This window comes from Periplaneta americana, chromosome 2, assembly GCF_040183065.1.
Source record: "Periplaneta americana isolate PAMFEO1 chromosome 2, P.americana_PAMFEO1_priV1, whole genome shotgun sequence".
Taxonomy (NCBI): Eukaryota; Metazoa; Arthropoda; class Insecta; order Blattodea; family Blattidae; genus Periplaneta; species Periplaneta americana.
Window position 1 is genome coordinate 35,887,650 of NC_091118.1, and position 15,907 is coordinate 35,903,556.

The 15,907-nt window shown below is 36.3% G+C and overlaps 1 protein-coding gene across 3 annotated transcripts in view; it reads right to left on the minus strand.

Moving 5' to 3' along the window:
- The window catches only part of LOC138692264 (protein unc-93 homolog A), a 270,619-nt gene that overhangs the window by 24,475 nt on the left and 230,237 nt on the right, over positions 1–15,907 (minus strand). For all 3 annotated transcript variants that reach the window (XM_069815435.1, XM_069815445.1, XM_069815426.1), the window contains exons 3-4: positions 9,879–10,038; positions 2,602–2,739 (exon numbers count right to left, since the gene is read on the minus strand). In XM_069815435.1, the coding sequence (XP_069671536.1) occupies positions 2,602–2,739; positions 9,879–9,977 (237 nt within the window). In that variant the 5' untranslated portion in view covers positions 9,978–10,038. The remainder of the gene's footprint in view (positions 1–2,601; positions 2,740–9,878; positions 10,039–15,907) is intronic.

Here is a 15,907-nt window from a genome sequence, read left to right on the forward strand (position 1 = left end):
ACCACGCACCACGCTATATTCTGCACACTAGTTTTCTTCTATACAGGGTGTTTCAGAAATGGTGGTAAACAATTTAGCGATGAGAAGTAAAAACCAAAAGAAACAAAAAAAAAAAGCTCCAGTAAACATGGGTCCCCAAATTAACATTTTACGAGATAAAGCCATTTGTGCTGGTTGTGGCCCGCTGAATACTTACTTACAAATGGCTTTTAAGCCTAGATCATACATGTAACAGATAACTCCTCGCTAGGTTAAAATCGGCAGCACTTTGAAGAGAACAACCGCCAGGATCGCCACCCGTCCGCCGTAAACGAACACGAGATGGCAGCACAGTCGCTGATGCAATTCAAATGGGAATTATGACGTGACTCCTTATATAACAACTAGATGGCAGCGTAGTAAACCTGACAAAAGTTGTTAACCTCAAAGCCTATAAGCCCGACATATCTGTTACATATATGATCTAGGCTTTTAAGGAACCCGAAGGTTCATTGCCCCCTCACATAAGCCCGCCATCGGTCCCTATCCTGTGCAAGATTAATCCAGTCTCTGTCATCATATCTCACCTCCCTCAAATCCATTTTAATATCCTCCCATCTACGTCTCGGCCTCCCCAAAGGTCTTTTTCCCTCTGGTCTCCCAACTAACACTCTATATGCATTTCTGGATTCGCCCATACGTGCTACATGCCCTGCCCATCTCAAACGTCTGGATTTAATGTTCCTAATTATGTCAGGTGAAGAATACAATGCGTGCAGTTCTGCGTTGTGTAACTTTCTCCATTCTCCTGTAACTTCATTCCGCTTAGCCCCAAATATTTTCCTAAGCAGGCCCGCTAAATACTAAGTACAAATTCCAACAAAAGTAGTGACAATTTTATTTAATTTATCAATCACGAGACAGTAAAATTCATTATTTTGGCTTCAATACCACATATATGTGATTGATCATACACAAAAGAAACTTTTTTATTTGAACAACTGGCTGATATGTGCATCTATTATCAGGCAGAACATTGAACTTGACGATGTGTGTCAAATAGAAAAATTGTACGATGCCATCTGCTGGAAACAGCACGCACCACGCTATATTCTGCACTCTAGTTTTCTTCTATACAGGGTGTTTCAGAAATGGTGGTAAACAATTTAGGGATGAGAAGTAAAAACCAAAAGAAACCAAAAAAAAAAAAAAAGCTCCAGTAAACATAGGTTCCCAAATTAACAGTTTACGAGATAATGCCATTTGTGCTGGTTGTGGCCCGCTGAATACTAAGTACAAATTCTAACAAAAGTAGTGACAATTTAATTTAATTTATATCAATCACGAGACAGTAAAATTCATTATTTTGGCTTCAATACCACAGATATGTGATTGAACACACACAAAAGAAACTTTTTTATTTGAACAACTGGCTGATATGTGCATCTATTATCAGGCAGAACATCGAACTTGACGATGTGTGTCAGATAGAACAATTGTTTGTATGCATCTGAAGTCTGATTAGTGTAAAGGTAAGCGTTCACTACATCGTATCGCACTCCTCGTACGAATCGCACGCAACGGATATTTTAAGTGCAGTGCGTTCACTGTAACGGCTCCATCTCATCGCCTCATCGGATTCCCCTATCAGCTGTTTAAAACATGACGTCGTACGATATTGACATTGCTGAAAGCAGAGGAGTTGAGGTTAGGCCTATTAATTATGATTGTTAGCGTATAAGAATTTGTAATTGCTTCATGTGTCTTAATTGAAGAGGAAGAAACAAAATAAATATTGGTTACATAATATACAGTATATGTAAAAAATGACTTGATTACTGTAATGGGAACGCCTCAAATTATATAATTCTTCGCAATTTTCTACACGCGAAATAAGTTTTCCGTCTGCTATTTTGGCGCGACACTGAACATGGCACAACATAATAGTAACAGTTGACCAATTAAAATTGATTTATTAAAGAAGGCCATAATCGCACACATCGGAAAAGTTGCCCATCCGAGAAACGTGGACGGATTTTCCGAGTGGCGATGCGTGCGATACGATGTAGTGAACGCGGTTACATAACAATTACAGCAAAGATAGTCTTTTTCCGATCCGTGCGATTCGTCCGATGAGTGCGATACTATGTAGTGAACGCTTTCCTTAATATGTAGCTAATCGGCGATGTATGCATTGGATGGGGGAAAGTAACTGGCCACTGTACCCATTATCTCCTGGCTTAGTTGCCTCATAAGTAGTGCCTAATTGGTATTACTTGTGAGGTTCAATCCTATCTTAGGACAGTTGAGTAAACAACAAATATTTATTAGGATAGATAGTGAAGCGAAATGTTCCTACATTTTGTAAGGCTAATAATAATAATAATAATAATAATAATAATAATAATAATAACAATAATAATAATAGAAGAAGAAGTAGTAGTAGTAGTAGTAGTAGTAGTAGTAGTAGTAGTAGTAGTATTGGACAAACACCATTGTGTGTCTTTCTTATGATAAATACTGGAAAATAAAAAAAAAATGTAACTGAAAATAGATTACTTAACTTAATATCTAAGATCCACCTTAAGACTGTCATATACTTGTGATTATTGTCTGTAGTACCTCCAGCATGAAATCATCCCAACATGCACCTCCACTTCTTGTCTGATGCACCACCCGGTGGTGGTGATGATGGTGGCCATGGTGGTGATGATGGTGATGATGCAGACTGCCTCCCACCACTCTATGCTGTGCCCCGCCCTACAAAAAAATCATTCATAAGCAGTGACGTAACATCGCATTAAATATGTACAAACATTAAAGTCAGCAAGTTACATATAGGCTTACACTATACTTCAAAACAAACAGTACTGTAAATGGATACTGCACTGCTATGTAACTATTTAGGGATTAGGAAACGGTGGCTAGAGGCGGGTTAGGGACGACTCTTCAGCACGTCGTCCAGACTGAGGTCTATTGTGCAGCCCGAATTGTGGAATGAATGAGGATGAGTGTACCAGCCCACCGGCCGCATGAGACCCCTCACCCGCTCACGGGTAATGGGCCCCCTACTTCTCCAGTCCAAAATTTATACAACCAAAATAACCAAGCAACACAGGATTCATTCCAACGGCCCTTCCTAGGTGTCGAAGCGCCCTTGGAAGTCCTCTTAAGGCAGGGCTGGGCACGTTACGTGATTCTGAGAAATGAGCGCTGTGTGCTTTAAAGAGCTGGTCTTGCGAGCGCTGTGACGTATGCATACTGTACGTCATTCAGTGTCGGTGCAGTGGTGACTCTGCAGTATGATGGCGAACTTTGAAGACGGAGCTTCCGCTCATACACTAAAGCGTCTCGCTATTCCCAATGCTTTTAACGTATCATGGGAGGAGGAGTTCTTTCTGGTAGAGAGCAGTGGATTAGCAAAGTGTTTAATTTGTCATAAAACACTCCAACTGTTTAAGAAGTTCAATATCCAACGACATTATTCTTTACAACATGCTACTGAATATGACAAATATGTTGGTAATGAACGCCATAAATTAATACAACTTAAAGAAAATGTTTCTCAGGTACATTATATTAGAGTTGCATTATAAGTTATTATACATTTAGTAATATATAATTTTAAATTATACAAGTATTATGATATATCATAGTATAGTACGGGTATATTACAGTTCATGATATTTCATATATCATATTATATATCATGAACTGTAATATAGGCTACTATACTATGATATATCATAATATTTGTATAATTTAAAATTATATATTACTAAATGTACTATAATAACTTATAATGAAATATAAATATCGAATAGATACTCTAATATAATGTACCTGAAAAACATTTTCTTTAAGTTGTATTAATTTATGGTCATATATTATATTATATTATATTATATTATATTATATTATATTATATTATATTATATTATATATTATGGATTAACAGGATGACAATAATGCACTTAGTGAATCGGCTATGAGAATTAGCTACAAAATTTGCCACGAAATTGCAAAGGAATTGAAAACATTCAACGAAGGTGAATTCATCAAGCGATGTTTAATTATATTGGCAGATGAACTCTGTCCACAGCAAGTAAGGAAAGTGGAAGCCATACGCCTATCTCGTAGAACCGTGGTGAGGAGATAGATAAATAAATTATATCACTGACACCACAAATCAATATTTTATTATATTAAACTACTTAAGTATATTTATATTCAAAATGCAACAACATCACTATTCAAAATTAACATATTTATTGCAGTTTGTGCGTATGGGATATGTAAATAAACCTAATGATTTGTGTGTGTGCATAGAGCGAAGTTTATTTCATTAAATTAATAAGAGTGTTAATGTACAATGGATTGATGTAATATCCTTATAAACTATTATGTACTGCGAGACTGAATGACTAGAACAACCGTGGCTCTTGTTATATTAATGCAGGGAAGGTAGCTGTAATGCGAGTCCGCCACTGCGTGAGGGTTCTGCTCTGGCTTGGAATTGAAGTGCCTTGCGGAGCGAGAGCAGCTCTGGCAGACTATATGGAGCCGCTCTCATGGCCGGCCCTGTCTTAAGGAATGAATTCTGGTGAACGTGTACCTTAAGAGTTCTTGGAACTTGCAATCATAGAAGAATTAACAACAACTTTGGTTTCGTGAACACGCCTATTGATTGATTAACTGACTGATGGATTGATTATACAAGGACTGAATATGGGATGAATCCTTGGCCTTTTAGGCCTATTGTATGACCTATATGCGATGATTGTCTAAGTGAATCCGACAAATGGCAAGGATGGCATTCGTGAATCCGACGCTGACAGGCGGACCGGCCTTCCTGGGCCCTGCACTAAGGTCCTATCATCTACTGACGATTCCGAACCCGGAGTCCGAAGACTCAAGTCCTAGAATAACATCGAAAACCCGTACTACCCTAGACATCATCCCAGTCTTTTTTTACTGCTGCAGATGATAGATGAAATAGGAGGAAGTGAAGAATATTGGTGGAATGAAAGAGGGAAACGAGAGTACCACTAGAAAACCATTCTGCAATGTCTGTTTTTCCCCACCACAAATTTCTCTCAGATCTAACCGGGGATCGAACCCGTATCGCTTGAATGGAAGGCTATTGCGCTAGCACTGTACTCACAGATGCAGCGATGCTAATTTGGCCTGCTTTCTTTTCGTTATTTCTGGAACTGCTACACATTTCCGTACCGTAAACTGGGGTTACTTTGAACACAGAGGAAACTTTGATCATTTTTTCAGAAAATCATATTTAGGTTTCTACATGCTGCTCTTGTTACAGATGGAGGTAAATCTGATATGAGAATGATTTTATAATAATTTGCCTTCATCTATAACAAGTGCAGTATGTAGAAACCTAAATATGATTTTCTGAAAAAATGTTCAAAGTTTCCTCTGTGTTCAAAGTAACCCGAGTTTACGGTAGTCCTCTTTCTCCAACCGGTAATATGTTCTCTTCCATAATATTACGTTAGCTAAATGCTCAATTACAGCCGCTAAATTCACTGATATTTATAAAAATAACAAGGCAAATGCAAGATACTCATCCACAACCCTATTCTAGACAACAAGAAGTGGAGAAGGGGGAGGGAAATGCTGATCTGTGATTGGTCGAGAAGCGCTATACAACAGAACTCACAAGATCCAGTGGATCATGAGACTTGCGACAGAAACCGGGAAGTTTGTCGCCTGTTTACACAAGCATCATGTGAGAAATGTGACAAATTAACCTCTGAATCGTGTTCTACGCAGATAACCGCATGAGAATGTAACGGTATCTCAATTTTTCATTTTTTTGAGCATGTGGATTATGACTCTAACCGACTCAATTGAAGGAGATTAATTCACATATGAGCCGTTCAGAGCAAAAGTGGTGTAAGTCAAAATTGGGTAATGAGATTTAAAGTAAAAATTCTGCAAAATACAGCACAAAGTAGCAATTAATATGTCCTTCTTGCTATTCACTGACGACTAATAGTTTAAGGCCCGATTGTATAAACCATTTAATTTTAGATCAGAGGTTAAATTGATCCTTGTTTCAGCTGAACTTGGAATTTTGTGTTGTATAAAGTCTAATCTGAGATTAATTTGTCTCAATCTAAAGTCAACTTTGACTGAAGAAATTTCTCCGATTAAGTTAGATGATCCAAGTTCAGTTATTTCTTTTCTGTTTGAAATATACGAGTGACAGATTGTGCAAATAAAATATGCATTATTATTAATATTAATAGATATGTTAGGTACATTTGAGTAGCCCAGATGCAAAACCAGCTAACTGTCAAAAAAATGAAAAATGAGATAATGATAACCATGGTTTCAGTTCGTCATTAGCTACGTAATAAGCGATACATTCGGTAACAAATCCAACTCTAAACCCTTTAAATCTAGTAAATAACATTGCATACGGTTGCAAAACCTGCTAAGTGTGGAGAGCGTAAGGATGCAATACCTGCTAACTGCACAATGCCATGTTTACTTTTGCAAAACCTGCTAAATGTCACTGAGACAACATGGCCATATTGAGAGTTACGAATGCAAAAGCTGCTATTTCGGTCTCCATAAGGATTACATTGAGCATACTAAAATAACGAATAAGATATTATTAGACGCTGATAATAAAGATACTTTTTGCTCGTATAGTTAAATTGACTTTACTGCTGCATTTAAGACATCAGCTGAGAGTTTCTGCCCGCGCTTTATCGGGGACTTCTAACCTTTTATATTAAGTGTGTTGAAGTCTTGAAGTAGTTACTGTGATTATCTTGCAGTTTTTCGACTTTTGCCGAAATGAGTGTGGCTGAACATGGTGTATCCTGTTTCAATAACTTTGTTAGTGTTGAGGGAGAAGATACAGATGATGAAGAGAATGGTACCTTCACTGGTACCATGCGAATCCAAAAGTTTAAACAATAAAGGTAAACATTTCCGAAAGGACTACATTCCAATGGGTGTCATCCTTAAAGAAGCAAACATCAGGGACATTGAAAGACTTCTGGAATTGCACTTCGAGGAGGACTGGTTTCGGAATGCAAACCTGACCTTCTATACCGAAATGTTCAACCAGCAGCAAGACCTTGCTGTTGCAGACCTGAGTGAGGATGAGGATGAACATACGGATGTAGTGGACTTCGAACTCATGGATGAGGAAGAACCGGACATTTTGTAAAGTGTTATATTACATCGATGTTTGTAGAAATTGCAACACCAAGAAGGATACATGTGACAAATGAAATTGATATCACAGTTTAGATACATGACAATACACAATCTGTGACCGTGAGATTTCAGTATGGAGTGAAGCCTCCATTGCGCTGCAATCAGAGCTTCTAAGCGTCGTGGTATGGAATGAAAGAGTTCCTGGATATGTTCCCGGGGAATCTCCCTCCACGCAGTTTGTATGCGAGTCCACAAAGCGTCAAGAGTGTGTGCTGGAGGACCATGACGAACAAGTTGCCGACCAACCATATCGATGGGCCAAATGTCTGGCGAACGTGCAGGCCAGGAAAGCAGTGATACACGTCGTTCTTCGAAGAAGACTTGCACAATCCTCGCCACATGTGACTGGACATTGTCCTGCTGATATATGGCATGTGGAGTTGCCCGAGGGAGGGGCAGTACCTCGGACTCTAAGACCTCCCCATTGTAGCGGTTGAAGTTCAGATTGTCCTGAATACGTAGGAAGCGAGATCGCATATTGTATCACACTAGGAACTTGTCCGCAATGCCGCTCAACAATGCAGGCTCTCAGACTGCGTTCACCACGGTAGCACTTAACACGTATGTGACCATCACTGTAGGACAAGTTGAAGCGGGACTCGTACGAACACACTACATTTGGTACTCTGTTTTACACATCTCCCGAGTTTGGGGTCGTTCGGGCCATTTTTTCTGGGTGTTGCACTTTTCACAAACAGTAGTACATAAGGAAACCTTCAAACTATAACATTAGTATTCCGTTCTCCTTTTTTACTTCTTTATAGTACAATATTTGTGTGTTTAATAATATTTAGGTATGTAACGAAAACAAGAATGTCCTCTTCTACCGTCAGTTTGTTTCCAAGTTAGTCTTGTCAGATAAACTGTTAACATTGATCAAATACCAGGTTTTGCAAACTAATGTATCGTTAATATGGCTACCTATATAGAGTTGCAAATCCTGCTAACTGCTCTGTTCGGCTGCAAAACATGCTATTTGCAAATTAATATACAATATAACTAATTACCTATTAATCATATATTTCTGAGCTGTAGGAAGACAAACTAAATATTTTTCCCCCATTATTTAAACTAGAAATCATGCCTCTAGCATCTGTGGTTAAGTTTTTACACGATTTTCCTCATTTGCCAAAATTCGTCTAACTTGCAAATAGCTGGTTTTGCAAATTGGCTACTCATTTATATATATATATATATATATATATATATATATATATATATTTCTTTCAATTTCTTGCCTTAATACACAAACATTCTTATATTTTATAAGGCTCTATCGTGTTCAGCAGTATCAAATAACATAACCTATAATTATATTATGTTTATAACAACCATTAATTATTAATGGATATGATAGGTACATTCATAAATGTTCAATTAACTGTATTACTAAACGAAAATTGTCGTTTTATAAAGCTTTATTATGTTTAGCAGTATCAAACACCATAACATGACAACAACTTGGAGAACAGTCAACCTTCTTCTTATTGTCCGCCATTATTTACATTGCAAACAAAAAACAGTGTCTCCAACAGAGTGTAATATAGAAAGTCGCGAAAAAGTAGTTGTAAAGTCGCTAGATTTCTCATTATCAACACAGAAAGATTAAATTTTGTCACTATGGGGTGCTAAAAAGGTCACTAAATCCCTATTTAAGCAATATAAAAGTTAAAAGAAATTGTTGTTGAAAAAGAGTTAAAATCGCTAGATTGGCAACACTGAACAAACCTGTATAACATGGTCCGCGCATCACATATTTCACCTGTTTATGCGATGTTGCCAAATCCTTTTCACGTGAACTTAGATTGCATTTGAACCAAGGTAATTTGATCGCAGAAAAGTTTTATACAATAGAAGAAGTGTCTGAACTCGGTTTACTTTTCAATCTTCGATCAAAGTTGATCTTTAGTCAGGGAGTTTTATACAATTGGGCCTAAATAAATTGGATATTAATTGCTACTTTGCGCTGTATTTTACAGAATATTTACTTTAACTCTCATTACCAATTCTTGACATACACCACTTTTGCTCTGAACGGCTCATATCATCATCATCCATACCAAAGCCCGAATTAAGTTCACGGTGCTGTACTTGTACAAGAGCGCGGCCGTTCAGCCACCCAATCATTCAGAGAATAGGAGTGGTAAGCACAATAAGCCTCAGGCTGCAGTCTAAGCCGACGGCTCCCTCTTCCGTACAAGAGAGAAAAAGCGAGAGAAAAGTCTTCTACGAAGCAAATCACCTGTCTGCCTAGCTGTGCTGCGCTTAGCCTGTAGAGAAACAAGCGAATTTGGTTAGACTCACTCTGAAGACGCTACGAACAGAACATATAAGTGGGTTGAAAGTGGTCCGAAGGTAAACAAGGCAGGGAAAACATGTCAATAACGGCAGATAAACAAATTCAATTTGGGAAGCAGAGTGTAGCAGTAATTGTGTTACTGTCGTGATCAGCAGCACTCAGCTTATTTAGGAGTTCATGTAATTGTTTAAAATGTTTTGAACCGTAAGAAAAATAGCTTACACCTAGTTCTCCACTCTTTCACCCCAATTCAATTATAACACACAATTAAATTAACTAGAAAATCAAAGCCGATTAGCGTGTAGAAGGGGATAATGTTTCTTGAAGTCGTGTTTTCTCTCACCAGGTGGTGCCGGACCACGGGTCGTGGTGCCTCAAACAGCCGCGAGATGGGGGGACGGTCGGCCGCCGACAGAGCGTGCAGGTTAGGAAGAGATCCCATATTCGTCACATCGTAGTCGTTGAGGAGCCCTGTATCGGAGAGCCGTTAGCACACCAGTTGCCTGGAACAACGAAGTCTCAATTGAATGACTCATAAACACAGCTTTGCATGTTATTAAGGTAGTCTCCAATCTGTAACATACGTTTTTGCAAGATAGTGTTTTTTTGTTGTTGTATTTACAGCTATTGTTGTTAGGCTTTGAAAATTACAATTCCCACACAGAAACTTGTTGCTATGGAAACCATTCTTCATAACGTAAAACTATACTGAAATAGGTCCATTACAGTGCATTTATTGCTACTTAATTACCATTACAGTATAGTTTTACGAAAACTATGGAATAATATTGCTCTAAATCTTCAATGCAAAATATATTCTACTGTATTTGCAATTTTAAAAATATGATCGTGCAAAAAATGTTGCACGATACGCGTTTGAGAATCTGAAAAACGAATCTGTTCGTTTTCCTGGGCTTTATAAAAAATACTTCCCAACCTTGTATCGTAATATACAACAGTACACTACATACGTAAATGGAACGATCATTACACCACAGTCTAGTAGCTATATACAGTCGCGAAGCTCAATACGTAGTAAATATGCAAACATTAGATAGTTGCTCACCACTAGGATCGCTAATATCGCCTCATTACAGGCAATGCAAAATAGTACCGTCACAGTCTATTGTTTCTAGCACCCTCAAAACTCAAGTTTCGTAACTGTATATACTAGACTGTGATTATACTATATTTACTGTACTCTGCCATTACGATTATCTCGGTTAATGTTCACCAATTTTGACAACTACAAAATAATAATAATAATAATAATAATAATAATAATAATAATAATAATAATAGCCTAATAAATATTTTCGCCATCGGCGTAGCTCAGTCGGCTATGGCGTTTGCCTGCCAATGCGGAGATGCGTTCGGTCGCTTGTTCGATTCCCATTTGGACTAATTACGTGGTTGGATTTTCCCCGTGGTTTTCTCCAACCATAAGACAAATGTCAGGTAATCTATGGAGAATCCTCTGCCTCATCTCGACAAATATCACCTCTCTATTACCAATTCCATAGACGTTAATTGATCTAGTAGTTGATACAACGTGGTTAAATAACCAAGTTAAAAAAAAAACAAGTCTGATTAGTGAACTCAAAGTCTACTAGTCAACGATGTAGCCTATGCAAAGAAGTGGGGAAGGAACTGGCCACCCTACCCTATTATCGCCTGGATTAGTTAACTAATGAGTGATGTCATATATTGGTGCCACTTTTGAAGTTCAAAGTCCACCGCTTTGGAGTAACGGTTAGCAAGCCTGATCGTGAAAACGATAATACTGTAGTATGTATTAAGTATTATCAGTGAGGGAAGTGGAAAAAATTCAGAGGCGCTATGCTACCCCAAGATTTTTCCCTCTCATACCTCGATTTAGAAAGGCGTAGGCTTACCCTTCCCTTCACAACATACGCGTAGATGGTATATAAGCCAACAGTAAACTGTTTCATTTAGTCAGTAAAGCGAGTCTTTGAAGCTTACGCAACACATTAAAATTCTTAATAAAATAATTTCAAGTTACTTCAGTTATTTACTAGATTATTTTGCAATGTCCATTGAGACTTATCATTTAAAATAGTGTTAAAACTTCAAAGTGGGAATATTTAAAATAGTACTGTATGTAACCCTATTTAAATAATAGATAAGTAACAATATTTGTCACTGGCAAATATTTTAAAAGAATAAGATCTGATGACACAGTCACTAAATTGGTAACAATGGCACCACAAGATACAGATCACAGCCTTCAATAATTGAAATGCTACCAGCGTATAGATAAAATTAGACAGTATGGACATTTCGCGTCGGTACCTTTGATGTAGCAGGACTGATTTCAGTGACCTTCAAACCAGTTTGAGCGTGAGATTCTGCTTTCTCCCAGGAGTTGGCACTGACATCACACCAACTAGCAGTCGACACAGCGGAAATAAAACATAACAATTAACACATCTACGTAGGTACATTATGTACTCAAATAAAATAAATTGGATCCATAAAATAATAAATCCGTCATTAACTGTAATGTCTAGACTCTAGAGTTCCTTTATAATGAGAGTTGAGACGTTGACCCCCAACAACAATTAAAATATGTAATGATTTGATAGCGCTGAAAATGGAAAAACAAAACTCCTATGAGAAGTAAAACCATATAGGCTACCTATATTATATTTTATATAAATATTAAACGAATTTGATACATCATTTTATAATGAATTATATTATTTTATAATATAATTTATTATATATAAAATATAAAAAATATTATTACAACTTGTTTGTCACTGAGTAATAAGGAAAAGCTGTTAACTTGAATTTATTTGAAGCAAAGCGTTACAGGATTATACAGTAAGGTAGGCGATGTTTGGATCCTATGTCTCAACTCTGTTCTCAATTATTATCTTAGCATGTGCTCGATTACACTAACCTCTAGCGGATGAAAGTGGAACTAAACGCCGGCGCACAGAGAAACAAAACAGGAAAATTCGCTCAGTGTCCATTCCTTGCAATCTGTATTCGCTGATGCTACCTGGTTAAGGGTTCCAGGAGTTGACATCAAATAAACGTGTCTAAATACACGTTTAATACAGTTCCAGAAGGCTGTGGTTTAGATCTATGAAGTAAACAGATAGTACTCTTTGCTGTAAAGAATGTATAAACAAATTTTTACGGATCAATTTTTTTCAGTGACGATATGTCATTTTTTACTAACGGTATGTTTTCTGGCCAAAGAAACCAATTGCGGTATTCCATACTGGCGCATACCGTCTCACTTCACTCATTGGCTGTATTATATACACGTAGTATCTTTGGTCTTTAATCTCTTTGGAAGTTGATTTATTATTGATGGGATTATTCAGAATTTAGAAATATTAAACATGGTGTTCCGCAGGGGTCAATTTTAGGTCCATTGTTGTTTCTAGTTTATATTAATGATTTAGCCTTGACCATAAACAATTCATCCCATGTAATTTTATTTGCAGATGATACAAGTGTAATTATTTCAAGCAAACACTTCTAATACAGTGCTGAATCTAATGAATGAATGGTTCCATACAAATAAACTAGCACTTAATGTTGATAAAACCAGTGCAGTCAAATTTAGTACACACAATAGTGCTCAGGTTTCCTACAGTATTCGATTAAATGGAACTCATCTCAAAGAATCTATAAGCACAAAGTTTCTTGGTTTAGAATTGGATAATCACTTGAACTGGAAAACGCTTATAGAATGTATTACTCGTAAATTGAGCTCTGCCTGTTATGCATTAAGATCCTTATCTACTATTGGTGATATAAACTTACTTAAAACGTCATACTTTGCATATTTTCACTCTGTAATGAAATATGGATTAATATTCTAGGGTAACTCGTCTGAAGCTAAACACGTTTTTGTTTTACAAAAGAAAGCTATAAGAATAATGGCCGGTGTGCATAAAAGGACCTCATGTAAAAATATTTTCCGAAACTTAGAAATCTTGACTTTACCTTGTGAATACATTCTTTCCCTAATGATGCTGTATATTAAGAACCAAGATAAATTCAGTACTAATCAAGACATTCATCATTTTAATACAAGACATAAATCAGATCTTCATCTACCCTCTGTTAGTCTAAGCTGTTTTAAAAAAGGAGTTCGCTATTCATGTATAACAGTCTTCAATGCACTGCCTAATTATCTTAAAGATTTGAAGAACAACGAGAAAAGGTTCAGAAAAGAATTAACCAAATTTCTACATACTCATACCTTCTACACAATTGATGAATTGTTTATGCTTGTGAATTGAATTATTCTACTTAAATGACATGTACAATTTTATATAGCTCAACTAAAATATGTTTTTATATTGACTTAATCTGTTTACTATGTACTGTATTTTTTGTTTAGCATAACTGATGAATTGTATGTACTGTAAATTGAATAGTATACTGTATAGGTCAACTGATGAATTGTTTAAGCTTATAAATTGAATTAATCTACTTCATATGAATTGTATAGCTTAACGAAAATAAGTTTGTAAATTGAACTAATTTGATTGTATATGTTTGTATAGTTTGGCTGATGAATTGTATATGTTCTTAAAATGATTACTAGTCTGTGTAGCTCTACTGATGAATTGTATATAGACCTACTGTAAATTGAATGGTAATATGTATAGCTCAACTGATGAATTGTTTATGATTATAAATTGAATTAATCTACTTGATATTAATTGCACAAATTTGTATAGCTTAATGAAAGTATGCTACTTTGTATTGTATATATTTGTATAGTTTTGGCCGATGAATTGTATATGCTTTAAATTGAATAGTAATCTATATAGCTCTACTGATATTGTTTGTGTTTGTAATTTGAAGTAGTTTGCATGATATGTATTATCAATTTCTGTATATCACAACTGGTTGAATTGTTTATGCCTTAAATTTAATTAAATTGTTTTGTATTATAATATAGCTCAACTTATGAATGATCGTTTGCGTTTGTAAATTTAATAATCTGATTGGCTATGTATTGTATACTTTTAGTAGAGCCATCGATGTAGCTCAGTCGGCAGTCTCGCCGGGCCGCTGATCCGGAGCTGCGTTCGGGCTTGGGTTGGATCTCCCTTTGGACTTTGGTTTCTTCGTAGGTTTTCCCCAGCCGTGGGACTGAAGCCGGATGGTCTATGGCGAGTCCTTGGCATCAACCCCTTTGATTTGATTACCCCCTTTGATTTGATTACCTGGTTGGGTTTTTCCGAGGTTTCCCCCACCGAAAAGGCAAATGCCGGGTAATATTTTGGCGAATCCTCGGACCTCATCTCATCTCACTACATCTCGCCAAAATGTAAAAAAATTGTACAAAATTGTAAAAATTGTAGAAAATTACTAAATTGTAAAACTATAAAAATTTGTAAAAATTGTAATTGTAATATTGTAAAATGTTGACATGTTCCACATCTTAAAGCTTCATTGCTCATGTAAGATCTATGGAATGAAATAAATGAATGAATGAATGAATGAACAAACTGTGTCATGCATTTTTTCTGTATAGATCAGGCTGTAATATGACATTGTATTTCCAGACTTCATCAGTAATTCAAAGGAAATTTAATAATCTAGCAAAAATGTAACAAAATTAAGAGTTTAGGTTCTATATAATTAGTTGAAATACATAAAACAAATATAACCAGTCGTATTACAAATTTAATTAATTCAAAATTTAGTCATGTTAAGGTAGATAGATAGATAGATAGATAGATAGATAGATAGATAGATAGATAGACAGACAGACAGACAGACAGACAGACAGACAGACAGACAGACAGACAGACAGACAGACAGACAGACAGACAGACAGACAGACAGACAGACAGACAGACAGACAGACAGACAGACAGACAGACAGACAGACAGACAGACAGACAGACAGACAGACAGACAGACAGATAGATAAGTGCATTTATTGATGCATAATAAATTATACAAACTCATGTACACAAGATCCTTCGCACGAGCTCGTACGGCCATTCGTGCTATAACTATGCACAGTTTGAGTCTTCAAAACGAAAATAATACCTACTAATAATAAAATAGTGAAACAACAGTTATTATTATTACTACCGTTATCATTGATTACCACTATTATAACTAATCTAACTTTATACCAAATTTCACAAAAATAATACAAATAAAATAAAAGGGAGATATGAAAAACACACACGCACAGTGACACACACACACACACACACACACACATATATATATATATATATATATACAGTATAAACAATTCAATTTCTTGTTGAAGCTGCACCAAATAATCCAAATAATAAATATAAAGGTAATACAGTATATAAACAAAAACATACACACGCAATAAAATACAAAAGA